Consider the following 26133-nt stretch of genomic DNA (forward strand, 5'->3'; position numbering starts at 1 on the left):
GTGACCGTATAATATCACCAGTGATGAACCCTCATTTTAACTGTTATACGGACCATTACACGGACTGTATAAAGTTATACGGACCGTATAAGTGGTCGTATAACTCACCTTTTTCCAAAATTGATTTCATTGATTATGGAATCTTCTTGGCACTTGTGTAACACTTCATTAACCATCTAAGGATCCCTATAGCTTCTCCGCAAGACATTACTAAATAATTTTTAACTCGATAATTGCTAAATCTTCTCAAACACAAATCTTGTAGTATACCCTTTAAGCTGCCAATTACCTTCCTTAAGGTCATAGGGACTTCATGTTCACCTTAAGCTTGCGTTAGTCCATTCACAGCACAACAACATGAAATCTCTGAGGTGTAACACCAGATGGGTCTTAAATTTTATTAAAACACCTATATAACCGATATACTAACATATTAATACTAATTAAATGGTACATTTGGATGAAACTTGTTCCATGAACTGGTGGTTTGGGCGCCCTTTATCATGCGATAGGTTGCCTGTTCGAAACTTGCCACAACACTTTTTTTTAATGCATTTTTCAATTGTCAACTGAAAACGAAAATGCCAAAAAAAGTATGCTGCAACCCAGAATCAAATTTGGGTTTGCCGGGCCGAAATCAAGGGCCTGAGGAATAAATATTCAAAGTATATACACAAGATAAAGTCCGATTAACACTATAATATTCACATGATGTCATTTAATTAGGGACAAAAATTACCTTAAAAAACAAATGTGTATCCACATGCTTAATTCATCACCAATTTTTAACTTATAGCAGCAGCAAATCCTAAACCACTTGTATACCAATCAAATTAAGTGAAACATAACACTAAACATCAAACCCTAACTATCTAAAATGAAATGGACAGAAATACCACAAATAAAAGAACCCTAACCATCACCATCTAAATTATTTGAACCCATTATAAGAGGGAGTAGAGACAAAATGCAAAAAATATGAAAATCGAACAGAAACAGTAAACCCTAACAATAGATGATTTAATTGAATTCATATGCTCTCAATTAAAACATTTCAAACGATTAAGATTTAGAAGAGACTATACCAAATCTGAAAATTAGAATGTCAAATATAATGGAACTTTTTTTTTTATCAAGTAAAGTATTTCATTAATATTAACAAGGCCAAGATGGCCATACACAAATGATATATCCAAAAAAGGAGAAACCTACAAAATATGGTTCTCTCCAAAAGACACCCAATCTTCTATACAACTAGGAACTACATGGGTGCACCAAAAGAAAATAACAGAAGTTATATTGTCCAGTTATATAATGTGTTTGTCCTCAGTTTTACGCGCTCCATCTTCTGCGTCCACATAAATCTTGAGACGAGACACACCTTGAATTACAACTTCCAATGCTGCACCATCCACTAATGGAGATGATGCACCACTTGCATCTCCAATCTAGGCAGAAGAAAGGATTTAGAAGAGACTATAACAAATCTGAAAATTAGAATGTCAAATATAATGGAACCTTTTTTTTATCAAGTAAAGTATTTCATTAATATTGACAAGGCCGAGATGGCCATGCACAAAAGATATATCTAAAAAAGGAGAAACCTACAAAATATGGTTCTCTCCAAAAGACACCCAATCCTCTATACAACTAGGATTTACATAGGTGCACCAAAAAAAACAATGGAACTTCAGTATCACACGTGTAACGGTTCGTATTTACGTGGGTTAAGGCATATAATTTGAATTGGCATAAAGGCTAACCTCGTTCCAATTTGTGTTGGTCCACTTGTTATTACTGGCCCTTTCAACGGACGAAGAGGAGGCACCACTTGCATCTCCAACCTAGGCAAAAGAAAAGATTTAGGTAAGACTATACCAAATCTGAAAATTAGAATGTCAAATATAATGGAACTTCAGTACCACACGTGAATAAATCAAAGTGCAAGTTGCTTGCCCTCAGAATGTGCAAATTTATCCAAACACAATAATTTGAATTGGCATAACAAAAAGTCTAACCTCGTTCAAATTTGTGTTGGTCCACATGGAACTACTGGCACATACACGACGTGCACATCCCTTCAACTCAATGATACAGTAAAACTAATGTTGTTAACACAAGCAATATAGACAATTATGACAAGAAGTAGAAAAAATAATGGTAATATTACTCACAATACATTCGTAGTAGTGTAGCCCAACTGTTCCAGTTCTTTTGTCATTACCCACGACGAGCTTTATATTCTTTCCACAACGAGGACAAGAGTCGATCAAAGTCTGCAAAAATGCAAGAAGAAAAAGAAGTTATCGGCTATAAACCTTATGTGAAAACAGACAAGATAGGAGGCAGTAAGGCAGAAGAGATGAGGTTCCCAACTCTACATAATCTGTCTTTTCTGCGCAAAATTTACTATATGCAGCCCATGCCTCGTCTCGCCTCTTGTAGCTGCAATGAACATAATCAGGAAATCTAGTAACATTCTCACGGCAATTATCCCAGTTTGAATACACTCTAGATTTTTTGCCAATAAAGATGACATATGTTTTCTCGTAATACCAATCAAGAACAAAAACATATTATTGGCAGAAGCAATATATACCAACGAAACAGGATAAATAAATCAATTTAAAATACGAATAAAACAAAAAATCATTTTAATTACATAGAGAACAATAGGTAGTAGAAACGGGTGGGGTTGCCGGCCTGTCAAAAATAGGGCACTAGAAAGTAGGAAATAGGATATGGTTTGAAAATTACACAGCTAGGAGATACTCAAATTCTACTTCGTTTTGCAAATGAGGGTCAGTCATGGCGGAGTGGCGAGTTATTGGGCCGAGCTGGATTTGAACCAGCATAGACTGCCAACGAATTTACAGTCCGTCCCCAAACAAAGTTCTGCAAGGAGGAAGAAGATGCCTAGGTGGGAAATTTTCGGAAACTGGAATATTCGCTGAGTAGATCTATGCTTCTCATGAGACACTATGGTTGTTAAGCTGGAGTGGCTACCAAGAGGCGGGTATTTTGGATGTAAACACGTTGGGTATTTATCATCATGGTATTAAAAAGCATCTGTCTTTGTTGATATCCTGAGTGAACATTTAGTTCGTCGTTCAAGTTTTCAGTTTGAGAGATTCTATTATTGTATATCATGTGTTAAATGGCAATTAGGCATTGTTTTAATAAGCATTGTAAACACGTGATTTTTTATCCTCCCGAGACGTTTTTTTACTTTCTTATTGACTAATTTTCCTTTTTAGTCTAATCTTTGACATTTTTAACTTTCATATCTTTTTTAGCAGATTTTTATTAGGAAATTTGGAAACCGCAAAAAGAGTCTCATTTTTAGAATATACGTTTTGTTTTAATTTGCAACAAAAGAAAGAAAATTTTCCAAAAAATACGTTCTATCTATTTTCGTTAATTCCCAAGTTAAAGATTGTAATAAATAAGTATCGAGTAACTGAGTCTTTTTAATTTTTCTTTTTTTAATTAGGATTAGTATTTTTATCAAAATAAAAAAAAATGTAACCAACGATAGCCCACCACTTGGCAAAATTCCACCCTATCCACAAAAAAAAAAAAAAAAAAAACAAATTCCAAGGGAAGGGAATATTCATTTCATCCTTCCCAAGATATTTTTATTCATATGGACGTTTTGAAAAAAGAAAAAAAGGAATAACACACTCAAAAATCCTAGACTAGACACCCTATAAAATATTAATTATAGTGTGGCGATTCCCAAGTGGGAATAGCCATTAAGTAAAAGAAACTAAAGAGAAAAGAAAGGAAAATGCAGATTTTCATTCAACATGAAGTTCACAAAGAGAATACAAGGCATATTTAAAGGGAATCCTCAACATGGCCACCTTTAGGGACCGACTAGTTTACACTATATAGAAGAGCCAGTTCGGCTCATTTCGTCGTCGTCTCCCAATTTAATAAAAAAAAAAATTGTGGGCCCCATAATTTTATGGTATATATATATCCGTTCCAATTTTAAAAAAAAATTATGGGCCCCATATATATCAAACAACAATTAATATTAAAAAAATAGTGCAAATTAATAATGTCAAAAAAAAAAAGTGCAAATTAATAATGTCAAAAAAAAAAAAGTGCACTCCATATTAAAAAATCAAACAATATTCATGTAATTTCCAAAGTATCTCATTAAGTCAATAATGATGGATTCATTGCCACGTGCGTATTCGTAGCAAACACTAATATAATAAAGTTTTAAATACGGAGCATAAACTACAATGTTATATTAATCGTGTTTTGAACATAGTAATCAATGTATATATAAAAATTGTGGGCCCCACCCATATATATTAAAAACAACAACTAATATAAAAAAAAATTGTGGGGCCCACAATTCTATGGTATATATATATATCCGTTCCAATTTTTAAAAAAAGTTATGGGCCCCATATATATCAAACAACAACTAATATTAAAAAAATAGTGCAAATTAATAATGTCAAAAAAAAATGCACCCCATATTAAAAAATCAAACAATATTCATGTAATTTTCAAAGTATCTCATTAAGTCAATAATGATGGATTAATTGCCACGTGCGTATTCGTAGCAAACACTAATATAATAAAGTTTTAAATACGGAGCACAAACTACAATGTTATATTAATCGTGTTTTGAACATAGTATCCCATGTATATATATATATATATATATTATATGCATAAAAATAGTGCAAACTAATAATGTCCAAAAGGGTGGGCCCCATACTAAACAACACCAAGCAATATAAAAAATCAAAATAAAAAAAGAAGAAACTATATAAAGCATGGGTTTAGACCCATGCTTCGTCGTCCGTTGTCCCTTAAAAAAAAGGGTGGGCCCCATATTAAATAACATCGAGCAATAAAAAAAAGGAAGAAAAAAAAGTGGAACTCACCATCTCCAAACTCATGGGGAAAAAAAAGTGGACCCTATATTATCAAAATCAAGCAATATCAAAAAAAAAAAAAAAAAAAGTGAACCCCATATTAAAAAAAATATAATGTTAAAAAAAAAGTGTTGGCTTTGTATTCGTAGCAAACACTAATATAATAAAGTTTTAGATACGGAGCACAAACTACAATGTTATATTAATCTTGTTTTGAACATAGTATATGTATATATATTATATGCATAAAAATAGTACAAACTAATAATGTAAAAAAAAAAAAGTGCATCCCATAAAGGGTGGGCCTCATACTAAATAACATCAAGAAATATATATATAAAAAAAAAAATTGGAACCCACCGTCTCCAAACTCACTGTAAAAAAAAAAAAAAATGGACCCCATATTAACAAAATCAAACAATATCAAAAAAAAAAAAAGTGAACCCTACATTAAAAAAAAAAAAATAATGTCAAAAAAAAAGTGCAGACTTTGTATTCGTAGTAAACACTAATATACTAAAGTTTTAGATACGGAGTACAAACTACAATGTTATATTAATCGTGTTTTGAACATAGTGTATATATATATATATATATATATATATGCATAAAAATAGTGCAAATTAATAATGTCAAAAAAAAAAGTGCACTCCATATTAAAAAAATCAAACAATATTCATGTAATTTCCAAAGTATCTCATTAAGTCAATAATGATGGATTCATTGCCACGTGCGTATCAATCCATTAGTGGGAGCAAATAAAATTGCTTTTCTTCAAAAAGTTAAGTAGTCAAACCATACAGTTTTTTATTTTTATTTTTTATATTAGCCTGAGATCTAATCTAGATATTAAACTGTTGTATTTGCTATTCCGCCATGTCATTTATTTGTTATGTTCACTAAAATAAATATACTTAAAATATTTATATTTTAAAATAACATAGAATTTAATTACTTTTTTCTTTTTATTCTTACTCTAATAAATGTGAAAAGAGATTAATGTCGTAAAAAATATATATATATATCAAATGGAGATCAAATAATGAATAAGGTAAATTAGTCAAATTATAATTCTAATCGACGTTTTCTTAAAAACCATGCAAAAGACAACATGACAAGTAAAATGAGCTAAACCGAGAATATTTACCAAAAATTAAAAAATAGTATTTCTTCGTTTAAATAGAAAATTAATTTCTACTTTGTTTCATTTTAAACATGTAAAATTAATTTAATAATTTGAATTAGAATTATCCAAATCAAAATTTGATAAAAAATAATAAGTATTTTATACCTTTAAATTAATCGAATTAAAATTGAAAGTATCAACTGATGCTTAAATATTGCTATTGTTTTATCTCAAAGAGAGGAAAATAATTTCCTTTTAAACAAGTCTTCTCTTTTAAAAAATATTAATAAATTTGGCGATTTTGTATTCGTAGCAAACATTAATATAATAAAATCTTAGATACGGAGCACAAACTACAATGTTATATTAATCGTGTTATATATATATATATATATATATATATATATATATATATATATATATATATATATATATATATATAATTACATACACATAGATGCACTATAATCTAAAGTGTTGGGCCCGTACTAGACCGTCTAGTAATATAAAAAGAGACTAAAGAGTAATATGAAAACTAATAAGGGAAATGTACAATTTAGAAAACTTGCAGCAATGTGTAATCTTAAACATGTTAGCCAGTCCATCCACAATCGCTACATATAGAAACCTAGAACTAGAAAGAGGGACCGAGCCGTAACCCCAGTCATCCTAATTCCATATACACCAATCAACCTTAGAGCTAAGATCCTAGACGCAAAAATCAGCAAAGGGCCAAAGGCATAAACAAAAGAAGGCAGCTACACATACACATCATCCTGGTTCGAGGCTCCTATCATTGCTGTTCCGTTTTCTCTGTATCAGAAGAATTTATTGGAGTTGGAGTGTTGGCTTGTTGATGAATTCTCGTGGTTAGTTTGTGGTGATTAACTGTTTCATTATGTATAGGGGGATGTTGCAGTAGTGAATTTAAACATCACAGTTGGTTTATGCTTATCGTTAGACCCTAGGTTGTTGAGTTGTAAATAAGATGATGGATTTTAAAAGTGTATTTGCGCATTATTGATCTGAAGATGATGTTTTATCTTATATTCTTGAATATTTTAGGAAAAGAAATATCTGAGCTGAATTGTGGTGATTGATAATCCAAAATGGCAATTCTTGAACAAGTATTTGAATCAAATGTAATGGTTCGTTTCTGAAATTTCTGCACTTCCATAGGTATGTTAAAAAGGCCGAAACTTTTGATTCACATGCGTGAAGAGCTAGTAGGATCTCTGTATAAGAACACTACTTTTGCATTTTGTACTTGTGTGACTGATGACAAGTGTGGTAATAATGCTAAAGAAAGGGACGATGGGTCGGAGTCTGAGAATGAATGGGAAAGATTACTTGAGCCTTTTGACTTCAAACAACTCCAAAGATCACTTAATAAAATTACCCCGTATCAGCTCAATAAATTATTGGCACTACCTTTGGATGTACCAACATCGTTGGAGCTATTCCACTGGGCCGGTAGCCAGACAAGCTATTGCCACTCATTTTATGTCTACTATACTTTGATTGACAAACTTGGCGCTGCCAAGGAATTTAAGATTATAGATCAATTATTATCACAGATGAAAGCCGAAGGGGTAGTTTTCAAAGAGTCCCTCTTTATTATGATAATGAGGCATTACGGAAGAGCTGGTTTACCAGGGCAAGCAACTAGAATACTATTGGATATGTGGAATACTTTCTCTTGTGAACCCACATTTAAGTCATACAATCAAGTGTTGGATATTCTGTTGGCTGGAAATTGTCCAAAAGTTGCTCCAAATGTATTTTATGAAATGTTGGGGAAAGGTATTTCCCCTTCTGTATTCACTTTTGCTCGAGTGATACAAGCATTTTGTATAGTCAATGAGGTAGACTCTGCTTGTTCACTTCTTAAAGACATGACAAAACATGGGTGTGTACCAAATTCAGTAATTTACCAGATTCTTATTCATGCACTTTCAAAGTCTAATCGGGTAAATGATGCATTGAAACTTTTGGAGGAGATGTTTCTTATGGGTTGCATACCCGACGTCAATACTTTCAATGACATTATCCATGGGCTTTGTCGAGCTGATAGGATTCATGAGGCCGCAAAACTGGTTGATCGGATGCTTCTTCGAGGTTTCACCCCCGATGCTATAACTTATGGCTTTCTGATGCATGCTTTATGTCGAACAGGGAGAGTTGATGAAGCACAGGTTCTGCTCAATAAAGCACCTGAACATAATAATGTCCTCTTTAATACGTTGATCAATGGCTATGTGACTAATGGACGGTTTGATGAAGCAAAATCCATTCTTAATGAGAACATGTTGATTAAAGGTTATCAACCAGATATTTATACATACAACATTTTGATTCGAGGTCTTTGTAAGAAGGGAATTTTGTCATCGGCTCATGAAGTTGTTAACGAAATGTCATCCAAAGGTTGCAAGCCAAATGCGATCACGTACACTAACTTGATTGATGGCTTCTCCAAGGCTGGCCGTCTACAGGAAGCTTATGACCTTGTCACTGAGATGTCAGCAAAAGGTCTCAGCCTAAATATAGTTGGTTATAACTCTCTTATATCAGCTTTGAGTAAACAAGGAATGATCCAACAGGCGTTAGAAATTTTTGGCGATATGTCGAGCAACGGATGTAAACCAGACATTTTTACATTCAATGCTTTGATTTTAGGCTTTTGCAAGGTTGACAAGATGGATGAAGCGTTGGGGACATACCGAGATATGTTCCTGGAAGGAGTTATTGCGAATACAGTTACATACAACACGTTGATTCATGCTTTCTTGAGGAAAGGTAAAACCCAAGAGGCGCTTAAGCTTGTAAATGATATGTTATTCAGAGGATGTCCCCTTGATGAAATCACATACAATGGCCTCGTAAAAACACTTTGCAACGATGGAGCAGTTGAGAGAGCATTAGGACTTTTTGAAGAAATGATGAGAAAGAGAACAAAACCTAATCATGTAACGTGCAACATCTTGATCAACGGCTTTTGTAGAATAGGTAAGGTTCAAAATGCCCTCGAGTTTCTCAGAGACCTGGTACATCGTGGATTGACTCCTGATATAGTGACATACAACAGTCTAATAAATGGCCTTTGTAAGACTGGTCGAATTCGAGAAGCTCAGAACCTCTTTGAAAAATTAGAACTTGAAGGAGTTTGTCCTGATACTATCACTTATAACACCTTGATTTCTTCCTATTGTAAAATGCGCATGCTTGATGATGCTTATACCCTGTTTACTAGAGGCATAGCTGTTGGTTTCATTCCCAATAATGTCACATGGTACATACTAGTCAGAAATTTTGTTCGAAAGAGTTACTTTGACATAGATTAGTCAGTATGAGCAAAAATCGACACTTGGCTTGGCACATTTGCTGGAGCCTCTTTTGTGTATGATTGTATGTGTTGTTGTTTTTCTTTTTCTTGTTCCTTTTTTGTCCGTTAGAAAGAACAGACAACATATTTCAGAAATTGTCTTGTGATCAAGCATCTTTATGATATCAAATAGACGACCATGACATTTTACGTTATATGCTCGCCTCTTCTTTTCTCTTTCTTTTTATTTGTGGTCAGGGGAGGGGGGTGTTTTTCATGGTTCAGCTAATAAATGATGCTTGTGATTCACTGCCCTTTTGCAACAGACTTTTGGACCAAGTTCCTAGCCCTTTTTGGTATAAACTGGTGTATGCCCTTCAATATCAGAGATGCTTACACTAGTTGGAGCTCTATGAAAGTTAGAAAATCCATCAGGAAAATCTGGATCATGACCCCAGCCTGCATTTTTAAGAAACAGGAGATGTCTCGATGGGGTTTCAACTCCAATTTGTAAGCTTAAGGCTAGTTGTTCGGTTAACCTTTATTGTTGGACCAACTTTCCCTTGTAAATAACTTAGATCACTACCTGGATCTTGTCAGCTCCTTAGCTCTATAAGTTTTTTGTATTTTACTGAGCTGGCAGATCCCCCTTTTGTTTCTTTGCATCTACTGGATGCCTTAATGAAATCTAATTACTTCATAAAAAAATAAAAAAAAGGATGCTTGTGATTCGTATCTTCGAGGCCCAGTAATAGGATAATTCATTGTGATATTGTTATCGCTAACATTGTCTAGCTGATTATGAAGCAAGCCAAGGATAACCATTGGGGTAAACTAGAGCAATTATTTCTGCCTTGATTATTGGCGTTACTAAAGAATGCAGAATTTTCCTCGTGCTGAAATAAACAGTCACCAGAATATCCTAGTCCACTTCTATCGTACTGTCTGCATGGATGGCTGTATTTGTGCACAAAGTTTGACTTCTATACTATTTTATTTTTGTTGTGTTGTACACTGCCAAATATGGGAAGTTCACCACACATTACATGAGCTCCAAATGTATCTCTTAAATAAATTTGTTTAGATGCTAGATGCATTATCTTTTAGCTTGTACTTCGGTTCCACAAGTACTTTCGTGTTGTTGCTTTGTCTCTACAACTGTTGAATTTGATTCTTTCTTTTTTTCTTGTGAACTTTGTTTACGATCTTGTAAAGTCGTCTCCGAGCAAATGGATGAAAAAGATTCTCCTTGTTCCTCTCTCTTTCTGATGCTGCAATGTTGCAGACTTGCCGCCGTTGGTACAAGCATTGATATGAACTTGAAACAGGCTTGAAAAAAGTAATCTATCCAGATTTTTCAGTTACCAATTCATACTGACTATTGTGAATCATATGTGATAGTTGAGTTTCTAAGCTTGGATGCTAACAACTGATATTTTCATTTCTCCTTGGTTCAAACTGTCAACTGACAATTTGACAAGTAAACTGTAGATGTAGAGTTACACACTGCTACTCTGCTTAAACCAATACTTTAGATCTTTTCGGTTCTACACATTTCGACTACTTCCTAATGTTATCACTCTCAAAAGGTGTTAATCATGGGATTATTTCAGACATGGGTGTCAAATTAAATGGCTCTATTTTTTTAGTTATCAGTTGGGATGTATCAGATTGTGCAAAAAAAAAAAAGTACAGAAACGTTTGGTCTACCCACGTGCCTGCATTTTCATCCAGGATTAGTGTTATGAGCAGTGCGGAGCCAAGATTATCACTAAGGGGAGTTCAAAATAATTTACACCTTTTAGGCGCATTCAACATATAGCATACACATTAAATAAAATCTTATCTATACAATATAATTTTTTGATAAACGAGTGTCAATTGACTTCCGTTGAATAAGGATAGCGCTGCCATTGCTTGTGGACGGTATGTTCCTTTCTTCTTACAATAGGTCTCCCAGGGAAATTCCACATGGTTTTAGTTTTGGACTTTCTCAGTGACTGTTAACAACTTCTTTATTTTGCACTTCTTAAGACCTTTTAAAAGGATGAAAATGTTTTGTTCTCAAAACATGCTTTGTTTCAAGATTTTTGACAAAATATAAAGTTGCGCATACAGGCAATCAAAAAGCTTCTATCTGAGAGGAAAAAATATTGAAAATGCTTTCATTGAGAGTCGAACTCAAGACCTCCCGCTTACTAAACGGGTGCTCTAACCAACTGAGCTATGAAAGCTGTTTGGCACAATACTGAAATGTGACAAATAGATAAAAGTCAAACTCAAAAAAAAAAAAGATGTCCATTTTTCTCAGTCCTATATGTGAAAGGGAACATGAAAATATGAATATTCTCAATTAATTCGCCAGACTGTTTGCATCATATATGAAAAATGAAATAATGTGAGGACCGCAAAAGAGCCCTTATTGTAGTCAAATTATAATGTAATCACGAGATTATGACACAACCTATGCGTCTATACATCTTTGAGAACGTCTCTCATGGAGTATTTTTTATTCTTATGGGTGATTACAAGTAAACTTTGAATTCAAATTTTTATTATCTCAATTATTTTTGGGAGTTCAAGAATAATAGCTAGATAGACCCTATTTGCCAAGTAGAAGAGTCTTTTTTTTTCTCTCTCTCCGGTAAGGGTCCATTTAAGTATTTTATCTCCATAACTTAGAAAGTTGATTTTCTAGCATGACGTAGTTATAGTCCCATGACATCTTTTTTCGTTTATAATCGTGGTCACTTAGTTCGTTCGTACACACTTCGACTGATTTTATGAGGTATTCGCTAGTATATTTTATCAGCACAACTATCTAATAACTAATTTGTCCACTATATAGTCCCATGACATCCTTGGATATATAAATCTATGATGACTAAATTGCATGGATAAAACAAAAGCTGTGCTTTGTGTTCTAACTTATCGTTTGTAACCTACTAACCTTTGGGCTAATGTACAAAAAGTTTCATAGAAAGGAATAAAGGAATAAAAACTGAAAAGAACATGTGACACTCGCTAGTTTGTTTGTTAGTGTATTTATCCATCATTTTGACGACATAATTGTCTCATGTCATTATATTGCTTTAGTACGTGTGCCATCTTAAGCCCACCAAGGCACCTACCACATCCCTAGAGTAACCCTTTCTGTCAAAATATCTTAAACACATTAGAAAATGTGAGAGTTGCAGTGTGAAAATGACTTATCAAATATCAAAGAGAAATATGGAAGAGCTAATTAATGATAACCAAGAAACTTTATAACAGTAGCTCGAATATTTAAAAATTTATTTATGACAGTAATGTTGTCCACTTTTTTATTAATTGTTTTGCTTAAACATTAATGTTTATTCGGCATGTCAGTGTTGATCCTAAAGTTATGGTCTTATGGACATATCTTAAAACCTAATCTCACTAGTTGAATCAAACCTTCTCCTTTGCGAAAATGAGAGAAAAAATTAAAAATGAAATACAGTCAAATCTCTCTTTAATAACGTGATTTGTCATGATATTTTTTTTTCATGTTATTATAAAGAATATATAATATACATAACATGAAAAACGATTTCGAAAAAAAATAGTTATTACAGTAAAATGTTGTTATAGATAAAGACTGTTATATGGAGAAATCTAATGGTAACCTTTACTTAATTAAAGTTGAACGTATGTTGATCGTTCTCTCTTTCTTTCTTTTTTTTTATTTCGTTTTGACATTGTGAATTTCTCACGAGTTATTGACTCTAAATCATATAATTAACTATTTTGTTGCGTATGAACATGGTTTTGGACCTACATAATGACAGGTACTTTTTTTAATTAGTTCTTTAGAAGAAAATGAAAGGATTGCTTTCAAGCAAATAATGGCAAAGATTAGAATGGTGATTTGTACTTCACATTATAGTATTTGTCTCACGTCAATGTTGGATACTTTGTGGATTTTGTTATGATTGCTTAATTAAATAACCTTAAGCATGTGATACGCAATTCCCTGAAATATATTGCACATGAGTTCACACGCAATTTCAGGAAACTAAGAATTAATATTGTTACAAGAGAAAAGTACATGTTAGTTACTCTCATTTCAGACTTTCAGTAGAAGATCTTTTTAATAAAAACGTAAAAGAAAGTTCTTGTTTTGCCTCGCTGAAATATGTATCTTATAAATTTGTTAAAACATTAATCAAAATAAACTTCTTGGGATTATATATGAAAGATCCAAATAGCTTTGAGCTGCTTAAGATTGAATTCAAGTAAAAGATCGTCGCAATGTTGGTTTTATTTGTCGAGTCATATGAGAAACTGATTGCTTTTATGTGTAAAAAATAGATCATAAAAACCATGTTCACCCTCAACTAACTAAATATCTTAGTGCAGTTTCTTAGTTAATTGGCCCCTTAAAAAGAACAAATAATTAACAGGTCCACCATCTATCAGTGTGAGACTTAAATTTAATCAACGACCCCCACCCCCACGCCCACGCTCGTCCTCCCCCGCGCCCCCACCAATCCTTTCTAAACCACCACCCGGCACCTAGAAAAAGTAAAAGGACTTTCATAATTTCATTTAGGAAAACTACATAATAAAACTCTTCAATTAAAAGCGTCTACAATAAGAAAATTAATACTCCCTCTATTCCAAAATAAGTCTCATCTTAGCAAAAATCACACTCATTAAGAAATCAATAAATATAATGTGGAGTTTACTAAACTATCCCTATTTAAAAAAAAAAAAAATTAAGCAATATTAAATAGGACTAATTCTTTAATACTAAGGGCGTAGTTGGAAACACCTCTCAATTTTTTTCTTATATTCCTAAAGTAACACTTATTTTGGGACGAGAGAGTACTTGTTTTTTATGATCACACTAGTGTTTTTTTTTTTTTTTTTTGGGAACTTTAAGATGTATGAACTTTTCTCATTCTTCTTCCATCGATTAAAAGCAGCTAGCTAGAATTATAAGAATCAAAAGATATTCTGATAGAGCTCTGTCCTTGATGAACTAATAAGACCAAAAGGAGTAGCAGAGAAATCAGAATAATGCATAACTTGATAGTGATCAAACATTATAGTAGAATCTCTCTGCCTCATCAATATCATGTGGGCACTCTCAGAGTCTCAATCTTAAAAAAGATCCAAGTAATTAACGTGGCGTAGAGCACTAAAGAACAAATTAGGGGAGAAAAAGCACGTGCTAATTCACGTTTAACGTAAGTACCGCAAATCATTGCTTGTCTGTTACCTTCGTTCCTTGACACACCCACATGCTCATCCTCGTTTGAGACGACACAATTAATTAGTAACATTATGGGTGTGTTTGCATGAAGGAAAATGTCTTTTTTAAAAATAAGTAATTTCTTATAATTTATTTGATGTAGTTTGGTAAGTAAGTAAAAAGTTAAAATTTTAAAAATACTATATATAATCTAGAAAGCAATTCAGTACACAATGAATCTAGCATTCGATATAATGTTTGGTTACTCTTTTCTTTTTCCACATAAAATATACTACAGTATTGTTGCAACAATTTTTTGCTTCATTGTTTTTTTGCATAAATTATGCGAGATCTATGTATTATAAATTAATGTAAGATAGAATGTGGACTAAAAATAAGGTTTTAATAATACATGGATTAGAATGACAAAAATGACCTCAATATAGTAAAACGGTATTTTCTTTTTGATAAAAAAGGAAGAAATATTTTAAATTGAATGCACATATTAGTTTTTATTCAATATCAATTATGTTTCAATACTTACATTATAATTCCTGCAAATCCTAATTCCCACATTAAAATCCCATCATTATTAATTCGTGCATTAAGTTTTACATTATTAATATATTAATATGTGCATAACTTGCTTCCAAACCAATAGACTCCTCGTGTACCCTCAGAGGATTTAAGTCCTGTCAAATTTGAATTCTTAGAAGTTCTAAAAAAATATTATTTTATAGAGAGAGAAAAAAAAAGGAATATACAATTACATTGCTCCATGTTCAGCCATGTAATCCTCCAAATAATTCCCATTTTGTCTGCACCATATATATACATGGACCACTGCTCCCACAACTGTCACCTTCTCCATATGCATCACATATGTTTTAGTTCTCCAATAATAGTACTCATCAATAATTATAGTAGTTGAAATTGATATTTGTTATTTTCAGTCCGATCCTCATATATTTCACAAATAGAATCTTCTGTCACTAAAGTTATAAAACAATTGTGCGTACTATTTTGCCTTGAAGAGAAACTTGACATTGATGGACAGTGAATTTGATTAGCAAATTGAGCATTAATTATAGTTTTGTTCAGTGTCATTTTCTGTCCTTCTTATTTTGCCTAACTTTTATTAGATTAATAATTTTGTTAGGTTTGAGTCTGAATTTCTACCAAATGTAAATTTTTAGGCCTAATTTGTAGTTTAGGTTCAACCGCCACGATTCAAAAATTTGTATCAGCCATTGTCTTGTCTTGTCTTTAAACGTTTCTAATATGCTTTAAATTAATTTAATCTAATCTTTGTAGTACACGGCAAATAATAGTAATTTCATATTGACGGTAACTTTTTACTGATTAATCTCTCTTCTTCTATATTATTTTTAACAGAATATATATCCAAAAATAAGTATTACACTATAAAAGAAATTTTCATTTCTCTTAATTTCTTCTCTAATGAACTTAAAACTAATATGTGGATCTATCATTTTCAAATAGAGCACTGATCTACCCGTAAGGGTGTGCCTCAGTTGGCTGAGCATCGACTTTCATAATGAAGGTCTCAGATTCGAAACCCTTTGCCTACAACAACAACAACTGAGTTTACCCTATTCGCACCCGAGGAATAATGGCTGCGGATTCCTCGTCATAAAAGAAAAAAAAATTAGACATTGATCTCTTGTTTTTTCAAATTGTCAAAAAATGAAGAAAGAAATTCAAGGGATAAGAGTAGAAAACTTAAATACTTAAAAGCATATTTTAAAATAATTTTATACTATTAATATAATTTAACATATTAAAATTAATCATTTATCATTTCTTGTAGGTGAAATTTAATACTCCACCTATTATAGGAAGACACCTGCGATTATTATTTTAAATAGTTTCATATCGTAAAAAGTAGCAATTGCCGAGCAAAACACAAAGACCAAACAAACGATGAAAACGTTTAAACGTCAACCATTTCTTTCCTCTCAACTTTCCCCTACCTTTTTGTTTTTCATTCAGAGAATGAAGGAATATGCTTTATCTTCCCCCTCCATAAATAAATTGATTTGATAAAGACAAACACATAGAAAAAGGAAACTTTTTTAAACTGAGAGAGAGAAAGGAAAGGAAGGGGAATGAAGGAAGAGTATTTCTAAAGCAAAAACAAAAAGAAAGAAACCCCACAAAACTAAATTTCCTTTCTCTCTCTCTTGTTATATTTTTGTTGTTTCCTTTTTCTCATTTCATTAATTTGTGTGACTTTTGTTAGAAGAAGAAAAAAATGGAGGGAGAAGTTGGAACATCTTTATTGAAATGTGAAATTCAAGGGAATGGTAAAGAGGCAAGTGTTGTTGTTGTAAATGAATCTAAGTTTCCATTGTCGTTTTGGGAGATTGGGGTATTTGGTGGTGTCGTTTTGAGTTATGCATTGGGTCTTGCTTGTGTGTATCTTACCATGCCTGCATCAGATTATAGTTTCCTTAAACTTCCAAGAAATCTTGAAGATCTTCAAATACTCAGGTAAATGGTAAACTATTTTATCATTCTAATTGTCTATGTACATCTTTTTTTTTTCTTTTCTAAATTTAATTCATTTTTTGAGCTTGAGAAGCTTTTCTTGATTATTTTTGGTTCTTGTGAGAAGATGATTATGAGAAAGTGCTAAAATAGTAACCCCCCCACAACCCAAAAAAAGAACCCCAAACCAAAACATTGAAAGAAAAAAAAAACTTGACTTTTAATGAAAAAGGTCATAATTTGTTGATTTGTGAAATGTTGGATGGTAAAGGGCATAAAGGGGTTTGTAAAAAAGATGTCTTTGAAAAGGACATAATGGTGGTGGCATAGTATCTATAAATCCATTAGCATAGAGGAGAATCTAGATGGAGCTGATTCAGCTGAACTGCTTGAATTAGAGAAGTATTCACTATTTCCTAATGGTTGTAAGAAGCAGAGTGAACAGATTTTCTGAAGGAAAAGGAGGATAAAAAACTTAGCTTTTTTAGTATTTTATGGATCTTTAGCTTTTTAGCATTTTATGGAACAAAGTAGAAAGTTTAGAATATCTTGTGTATTGCACTAAATGGTGGGCTGAGAAGCAATTGACCACGGCGTTGGATGTGGAATTGTTGATAATTAAGACTCGGCATAGATGCTTCGTCAGTTTCCCTTTACATGTGAAAAGGGGATAGTTTGCAAGCTGTGTATTGGCTGAGCATTTGCATCATATTGGGATGGACTTCAGGGAAATGATCATGAGGGAGTTAAATATAATCTGACTTTACGAACATTTACTAGTTTCAAGGATTTGGGAAGTAAAAGTCTGCCCATCTGACTATGCCTCTGTGCCTATTTCATTTAGGGGTTTTAGGTGCATTTCAAACGCTCGCAGTTGCCTGCTAATTGATGGAGAGCCTTAAATAAATCCCGTTGAATGGTGTTTAGAGCGGATTCTTAGATGGTACATGTGTAATGCAGCAAATAAATGAAAGTCATAAACTGTTGCTCCCTCTGTCCCAATTTATACGATGTTATTTTTGACGGGGCACGAAATTTAAGAATGAAAGAAAGACTTTTGAAGCTTGTGGTCTAAAACAGTCATAGATATTTGTGTGCCTATATCATTAAGGGTAAAATATGAAGTTTAAAGTTAAGTTGTTACTAAATATAGAAAGGTGTCATTCTTTTTTGGGCTGACTAAAAAGAAAAGAGTGTCATAGACATTTGGGATAGAGGGAGTAATAATTCCAAGCAGTGAATTCGCCACCCATTGCATGAATGGAGTACTTGGCCAAGGAATTGATGGTGATATCCCAAAGGTGTCCTGGCTTTGAACGGTGCACTTAAAATGTTAAAGCTTTGTATTTGTGCAAGCACATACATACATATCTACAAAAGTAGGGCTTGTAGTTGAACATTTGGCATTATTGTTATGCAAAATACTGCACTTGTAGTTGAACGTGCATGCAAGTCATGTATATTTCTTTCTTCTTAGTTTGTACTAATATTATGTGCTCCAGCATCTTTTGAGAATATGAATTGATTTTTGATTTTTGATTTTTAATCGTTTTAAATGTTCTGTAGGGATCACCTGGAGAGCTATACCAGTGACTATACTGTTCAGGTCCTTGTGGGATACTGTGTAGTGTACATTTTTATGCAGACATTTATGATCCCAGGAACAGTTTTCATGTCACTGCTTGCTGGATCTCTTTTCGGAGTCTTAAGAGGTGTAGCACTGGTCGTGTTCACTGCTACTGCAGGTGCATCATCTTGCTATTTCCTATCCAAACTGATCGGGCGGCCCCTCGTGTTCTCTCTATGGCCTGATAAGTTAACTTTCTTCCGTGACCAGGTGATTTTCAACTCACAACCTAGTCATCTTCTTCTGCTTTCCTTAATGCTAGTATTGCAGTAAAGTAAGTCTGTTCTATCAGGTGGCTAGAAGAAAAACGCGGCTGCTAAATTACATGCTTTTCTTGAGAGTTACACCGACACTGCCAAACACATTTATCAATGTTGCTTCACCGATCGTGGATGTGCCTTACCATACATTCTTCTTTGCAACTGTCATTGGGATCATTCCAGCTGCTTATGTCACTGTCAGGGTACTTATCTATTTACATAAAATACAGACACTAGTGTACGAGCTATGAGTTTAGGATATTTCATGGCATTAATTTATTTCTGCTGTATTAAATTTAAAATTGACTCTGCTGACCAAGGATTAATGCAGGCTGGAATAACTCTTGGTGAATTGCAATCAGTGGGTGATCTGTATGACATGCATTCTATAGCTACTCTTTTCCTTATCGGTCTTGTAACTGTTACGCCGACGTTGATTGGAAACAAGAACTAACTACAGAGCTCAGCAGCATCGGAAAACATTGTGAAGTGCCGTCACTACCACTAATTTTCCTCGGCATGACTTCGTTATCTGTACAGATTAGCATTAGACAGTTGCATTGTGCTCGAGTCTCAGCTGCAGAAAGCTATGGAGCTATTGAATTTGGTCCTGAAGCATTTGTTTAGCTATAAGTTGCAAAAATAACCACAAAAAAAAAAAAGGAAAAGAATCTGATGTCATTTGAATATATTGAAATGTAAGATCCAGTCATGATTCTGTAATAGTTTATTTGACATGCTAGTGGGAGACATCGCACTAGATGTTACATTCATTTGTTTCATCTGTTTCCTTTTCGTTAGTTTCATATTTAGATGAATGAAGAGTTGGAGAAACAAAATCTTAAACAACTCGATTCGATATGCTTAAATTTTGGGCGCAATTAGACCTTTTCTGGGGTTTTAAACAGAGCTTGCATGGGAAAAAGTAGAGCAATAATTTCAGAATGATTTCTAGTGCTATCATGAGTTGGAGGAATCGATATAAGAAGGAATTCGGCGGCTAGAAGAGATAGGATATAGGGGAGCCAAAGGGATTATTGTTGAAAAAAGACCAAGTAGGTAGCCCAGTATAAAAGTATTCTGTGCCTTTCATCATGCCAAAAGATGGTTGATAGCAAGGGCGCACTTTATTTCTTAGCTAAGCCCATCAAGCTTAAAGCTAAGCCCATCAAGCAAACATCACGTTCGACCACGACTCCAACTCGGGTCATCCCGGCTTATCACCTAGGCCTCGCTATAGGTAGGGTGTTGGCGTAACCAACAACCACCCTCTGCCACATGCATCATGTCATTCATGGAATCGAACCCGTGACTTGATACCACTTGTAAAGAATACAACCAGAAAACAAAGGAAACGGAATACTAAGCATCATGCATTCACACACCCCAATGTAGCCCCGTATACAAAGTATCCTGCGTTCACATGCGTTAATACACATGTGAACGCAGTATACGAAGAATCATGCGTTCACAAACCCACACACCCCAAGGGTAGCCCGGTATACAAAGTATCCTGCATTCACACACCCCAAGAGAGCGTGATGTAAGTAGTCTACTCTGATACAAACATTAATGGTTGATTTCACAAACTAGTGTCTTGTACAAAACATAAAATGGAATAAAAGGAAAAAACGTCATCCAGTTACCAACCTATTCGTTTAGGCGTGAAGCATGGTCAAGAAGATAATCACTGGCAGTTAACAGGACACTAAGCCATCCATTATAACTTATGAGAGCCTCAGACGAGTGTCTATTATCCGTCAGTACAACAATCAAGAATAATCGGACAGACTAGCAGAATCAATAACGTAAAACACTAAACCTTGATTAATAAGGGAGTTGTACACGATTTGATTCTAGATGAAACAGAAAGCTACAATCCTGAAAAGTGAATGAATGAACACTATCTCATGTATGACATTGTTGAACAACGTAAGACCTAAGATTTTCTAAATTTCTTCTTTCTGCCTGCAGTGTCAGGTGTTCGGTGTTCCAGCTTCCGTTTTGTCCCGCCTTGTTTCAAGCCAGAGGCAGAAGCCCTGAGTTCTTTTGCTTTCCTGGCAGCAACAGATGGTCTCTTTGCATTGCGCTCTTTTGGCTTTTGTGATATCTGTGTTTTAGGTTTCAATTTTCCTCGGTCGCTCATCCTCGATTGAGTTTTCTTCTGCACACCAGATTTGCTTGCCTTCACACCCTGGTAGGACATGGCAGACTTTGTATTCGCCTTATAGCTACTACTACTGCCTGGTGTAGCTGAATCTACTGCAAACTTCTTTGCCGGGGACCTGAATCTGTCTTCAATTGACAAGCTTTTCCTCTTAGATGGAGTAGAATTTGCTTTAGAATGAGACAACCTCAGCTCACGATCCCGTAGCTTTAAGTTACGCTTTCTAGAAAGAACATTCGCAGCTTCCTGCAAACCCAAGTATAATATTTAAGGAACAGTTTATCTTTCAATTTAGGCAACCAGGATACAAATTTACTGAAATTAGTGACTCTCTCATCCTTCCAAAAAGTAATATTAGAAAAGAAAAAAAGAGTCTAGAGACTGAACCGTTCTTCCAATATATCATTCCTTCTAAATTTTTTTTATAGGTAATTTTATTATTCCTTCTATGATGTTTGTTTCATAACATTGTAAAAGGCAGTCAGATTATCTGTTTATTGCGCAACTGGCTCCAATCGACAAGACTGAGGTAGGAAAGCTAGATTAACCAAAAACCCATCATAAGGCTGATTACGGATTATCCACCTCAAGGAAAAAACTTACTGTCTACTGCTGGAAGATTAACATAAATAGGACCTTCCTTCTCTAATCTCCCCCCTAAATGCAGGTGGAAGTGACGCAAGAAGTTTTTCTTGTTAATGTGGAACATTCGTCACTACATCATTACAAACCATGGTCTAATTTATTGAAAAGCCAAGAAGATAAGTTAATGGTCAATTTGCTATTCATCCAGTCTGTCAGCACACTTTCTGTCAGCACGAGAGGGAGACAAAGGATACTTGCTCAAGAAAACGTATCCATTAGTCTTTTGCTAGTTTGAAAGAAAGGAATTCCATCTTTCCTTGGACCTTGACTCATTTTCTTCCTGTTCCTAGAAGGCGATTGGTAGTAAAGTTTCAGAGGTTAAATTTGCTTTCACATTTTGTAAAAGATCAAGAAAATTACAGGCTTCAGTGCTTATGTGCCAAGCAAAGGGAAAAGGTGGTTAGGGTCATTTTAGGAGGTCTCCTTTTTTAGTGGTTCTAGTTTCACTAGAATAAAGCGGATAAGTAACCTTATCAAAAATAGATAAATAAATAAATAAATAAACAAAGAGGACAAGTACAAGGTAGAATATCAAAAACATAAAAAAAAGAAAACTCAGCAGTTTAAGAGCCTAACTCCGCCTGTGTGAGCTCGCTCACATTGCCGGTCCCAAGCCCGGATAAAGGAGGAGGGTTGCCGAGGGTCAATCGGAAACAGCCTCCCTACCCAGGTAGGGGTAAGGCTGCGTACATCTTACCCTCCCCAGACCCCACTATTGTGGGATTACACTGGGTAGTGACCAAAGCAGTTTAAGAGCCTGTTTGGATGGGCTTATGCCTATAAGCTGCAAACAGCTTATAAGCTAAAAAAAATAAGTTGGGGTAGTCTAACTTATTTTTTTTGGCTTATAAGCTGTTTTCAGCTTATAAGCTGCTTTAGATAAGCTAAGTCAAATGAGCCCAATTATTTTTTTGAGCTTATTTTAAGCACAAAATGACTTTAAGCTGGCCAGCCAAACACTCAAAAAAGCTGAAAACAACTTATAAGCAACTTATAAGCCAATCCAAACGGGCTCTAAGTTTGGATTTAGATTATGGAATAGGAACTGCTACTCTCAGGTACAGAGCAGGAGAAGAGTAACAAAATAGGGAAAGATAAATCGAATATCCCCAAATAGTTAACTGGCCTTTTTGACTAGAACCAATGACCCACGACAAATCCCAAAACCACAAATTTCCCTTAACCATGCAAACTTGTAGAATGCTATAACTAAAAGCAAGAACTAATCTAGAATCAAAATTTGATGCTCCAATATAACGTTCCAACAATAGCTAAAATAGTCATCTGTCTAATATGAAGCACATAGAACAAATCTTAAACTCCTCCCAAGTTAGCACAACAATTAGATGTGAAGAAACTAAATAGATTAAGACTAGTCTCTCTTTCCCCAGGTGAGGTGAAACTAAATGAGTTTGTCTTGCGTGCGAATCCCAAATGAGGAGTAAAGCAAACAATCACAATGGCTTGGTTCTAAACTAGTAGGCTATATAATTCCACTGTATCCATCATCCAGACGACCCCAATGCATGTGAAAGCAAACACATAAGACTGTTTCCAGATACAGCTATATTTCTAGTTTGTCTCCAGAACCAAAGTGCCAATATTCAAGACTGTGAATCACCTCAAAGTGAGTACAATGTAAGAAAAATAACCGTAATTTTATTATAAATTTGAAAAGTAAGAGAAGTTGATAGTATATACCCTCGTTTTGAACAAAACATAAGCAATTCCTTTTCCTAGGAGAGTATTGGGATCTCTGATCACCCGAACAGCTTCAATGCTCGATGCGAACTCTTTCATACCAGAAAACAGCTGATAAATTTCTTCATCCTGCAAGAAAGTGAAAAAAAATCATTTTGGGCTACAGAAAAAGAAAACTGATTTGAACAGAAACAAGCATACACTCTCAAGTAACTAACCTTCACATCAAATGGAAGGTTACCAACAAAAACAGTCCTTTTGTTGTCATACAGTGTACTATTGTCTCCCTTCATCTTCTTGCGTGGTGGACATGCTCTGTCAACTCGGATATGTCTTCCTCCAACCTATATAGATAAGTAACAATAAGCAAAACTTCCCAACTATCTGACTCCTGAAAAAGAATTTCTTCAGAAGAATATGAAATGAATCAACTGTACATAGCTTACCACTGCCATATTATGCACCAAAGAAGCCTGGGCAGATTCCTCTGATTTAAAAACAACATAAGCATTAACACTGCAATTACAACCAAATAACCTTATCATACAATAGGAAATCAGATATAAAGAAATATAGTGATACGACAATGAATGCAAAGTAACAGCATTTTATGCACAAGAAAGTTTTATCTCCCATACCCATTAAAATGTTAAACGAATAAATATAAATAGCCGCCCACCCAACTGCTTAAACTAAAGCCAGCGGATGTATAATATATGTATAATCCAAGCAAAATATGTGTATAATCAGTGAAGAATCTATGTATACCGGCTGGAAAAAGTAAACGTAAATCTGCTCGGCTATTTGTGTAAAATCCCCTAAAGATATTACAAGATACGAAAAGATGTTTCTATCAACCATATACATGATCAATTAGCATACAAAACATAGTCCAACTTGCTGGACAATAATTATGAAAAACATCATCAACAATCAATCAATGCCACGCCTCTATCACAAATTAGTTGGGGTCAGCTAAATGAATCCTCAGTATCCATTTCACTCTATTACGGTACATTTAACTATTATAAGAAAAACATAATGCAGTTTAATCGTTATGCGTTCATCAAACCTGTCCGCATTGTCATTGAGTTTTTTCTTAATGATAGCCGCCTTCCTTGGAGTTGCACTCTGCCAAAAAGGAACATTTCAAATTCAAAATCAGCCATAATTCTTAACACATAAAGCACATTAATGCAAAGTATAAATAGCTAACTAACACTCACATCAGTTAACGGAATAGACCGAATCCTCACTGATTCTATCTCACCGAAACTCCCAAACTCCTTTAATAAAGCCTTCTTCTTGATCTTCAAATCCAAATTCCCAACGAAAATTGTCCTTAAAAGTTTATTCTCATCATCAAATCCCTCATTTGTTACCATCATATCCTCTGGATTATCCATTTTTTTCCTCTTTTCGCCTACCACCATTTCTCCAATCCCTTCTTCCACTTCCACCACATCAACAACCCCGTATTTTTTCGCCTCATACTCGGCCTCAATCTCATCCCTTTTCCTCTTTTTCTTCTTTTTCTTTTCAGATATTCCATCATTTGATTCAGAAAAATCAACCCTTTTGGGGTCACTACTACCCTTATCCTCATTAACTTCTTCTTCACCCAAAATTACATTTTTATCCTTTTTCTTCTTCTTTACAGAATCAAGAACTACACCATTTGATTCATCAACACCAGATGAAGAAACCCTTTTGGATTTTCCATCTTGGTCCTCGGATTCTGCATTCAAAATTACATTTTTATCCTTTTTTTTCCTTTTCTTGATTTCTGCAGCATCAGTTTGATTCTCAATAGAAGCTTCTAGAACATCTATTTTTGGTTCTTGAGTAGCTGTTGGATTGTCATTAGGTTTTCTTTTGAAGGGATTGTTATCAGAAAAGAGTGAAGAAATGTTGGAATCTTCTGTTGGAGCTGTTGTTGCTCCAAAAAGGGTATTGAAAATATTATCTGATGAATTTAAGGTTTCATTATTGTTTGGTTGTTGTTTTTGCTTATCTTTGGATTTCTTTGCCATTGAGTTTGAGAAAGAAGAAGAAGCAAAGTTTTAATGGATTGAAAGAGCAAAAAGGGGAGAGTTTGGGGGTGGTAAGAAGAAGAAGAAGAAAGAAATTTGGATGGTTTGATTGGAGAAGAAATAGTGACACTTTATTATTATAATAATACGTAACGTGAACCCTAGTTTTAATGTTTGTTTCAACACATTTCTTCTTCCCCCCCCCCCCCCCCCCCCCCCACTTTCTTTGTTTTTTTTTTTTTATTTCCCTTAAATAATTGCCTGTTACACTTATTTAAGCACATAATTAATTAATTTATAGAAATTACTTTTAACACTTAAAAAAGTGATGTCACTTAATTCGAATTGTATTGTCATGATGAAACAATAAAATACTATCAGAAATAGCTAATTTTCAAAGAAATCTTTCAGTAACGTTTGATGAATTTTTCATCGTAATTCTTTATCGTTCAACGGAAATTAGTGATTTTGATAGTGAAAGCGCGTGATCGATACTCACTGCCATACTTGCATTGAGCGAATCACAATTATATGCATTAAAATACTGATCATATATGCACAATTAGTTTTAGAATATTTTCCAAACGAACAACATTGGATAATTGCATCATAAAGTGCC

At 34.1% G+C, this 26133-nt stretch overlaps 3 protein-coding genes and 1 non-coding gene across 4 annotated transcripts; 2 read left to right on the plus strand and 2 right to left on the minus strand.

Annotated features, from left to right (window-relative positions):
- The first annotated feature begins 6582 nt into the window (after positions 1 to 6582).
- LOC132635317 (pentatricopeptide repeat-containing protein At5g64320, mitochondrial) lies at positions 6583 to 9567 on the plus strand. The gene is made up of 2 exons (XM_060351646.1): positions 6583 to 6899; positions 7096 to 9567. The coding sequence occupies exon 2, from the start codon at positions 7212 to 7214 to the stop codon at positions 9369 to 9371; it is 2160 nt and encodes a 719-aa protein (XP_060207629.1). The 5' UTR covers positions 6583 to 6899; positions 7096 to 7211; the 3' UTR covers positions 9372 to 9567.
- A 1945-nt stretch (positions 9568 to 11512) lies between these two features.
- On the minus strand, positions 11513 to 11586 carry TRNAT-AGU (transfer RNA threonine (anticodon AGU)). Its single transcript has one exon. It is a non-coding gene; the product is annotated as a tRNA-Thr (tRNA).
- A 4923-nt stretch (positions 11587 to 16509) lies between these two features.
- LOC132635318 (uncharacterized membrane protein At4g09580-like) lies at positions 16510 to 19750 on the plus strand. Its single transcript, XM_060351647.1, has 4 exons — positions 16510 to 17084; positions 18648 to 18918; positions 19001 to 19171; positions 19300 to 19750. The coding sequence occupies exons 1-4, from the start codon at positions 16846 to 16848 to the stop codon at positions 19420 to 19422; spliced, it is 804 nt and encodes a 267-aa protein (XP_060207630.1). The 5' UTR covers positions 16510 to 16845; the 3' UTR covers positions 19423 to 19750.
- Positions 19751 to 20772: 1022 nt separating this feature from the next.
- LOC132635320 (nucleolar protein 12) lies at positions 20773 to 25643 on the minus strand. The gene is made up of 6 exons (XM_060351648.1): positions 24708 to 25643; positions 24554 to 24612; positions 23928 to 23997; positions 23700 to 23825; positions 23482 to 23610; positions 20773 to 21381 (listed from the first exon to the last, which is right to left on the minus strand). The coding sequence occupies exons 1-6, from the start codon at positions 25512 to 25514 to the stop codon at positions 20908 to 20910; spliced, it is 1665 nt and encodes a 554-aa protein (XP_060207631.1). The 5' UTR covers positions 25515 to 25643; the 3' UTR covers positions 20773 to 20907.
- Positions 25644 to 26133: the final 490 nt, after the last annotated feature.

The sequence above is a fragment of the Lycium barbarum genome, chromosome 4 (genome assembly GCF_019175385.1).
Source record: "Lycium barbarum isolate Lr01 chromosome 4, ASM1917538v2, whole genome shotgun sequence".
Lineage (NCBI taxonomy): Eukaryota > Viridiplantae > Streptophyta > Magnoliopsida > Solanales > Solanaceae > Lycium > Lycium barbarum.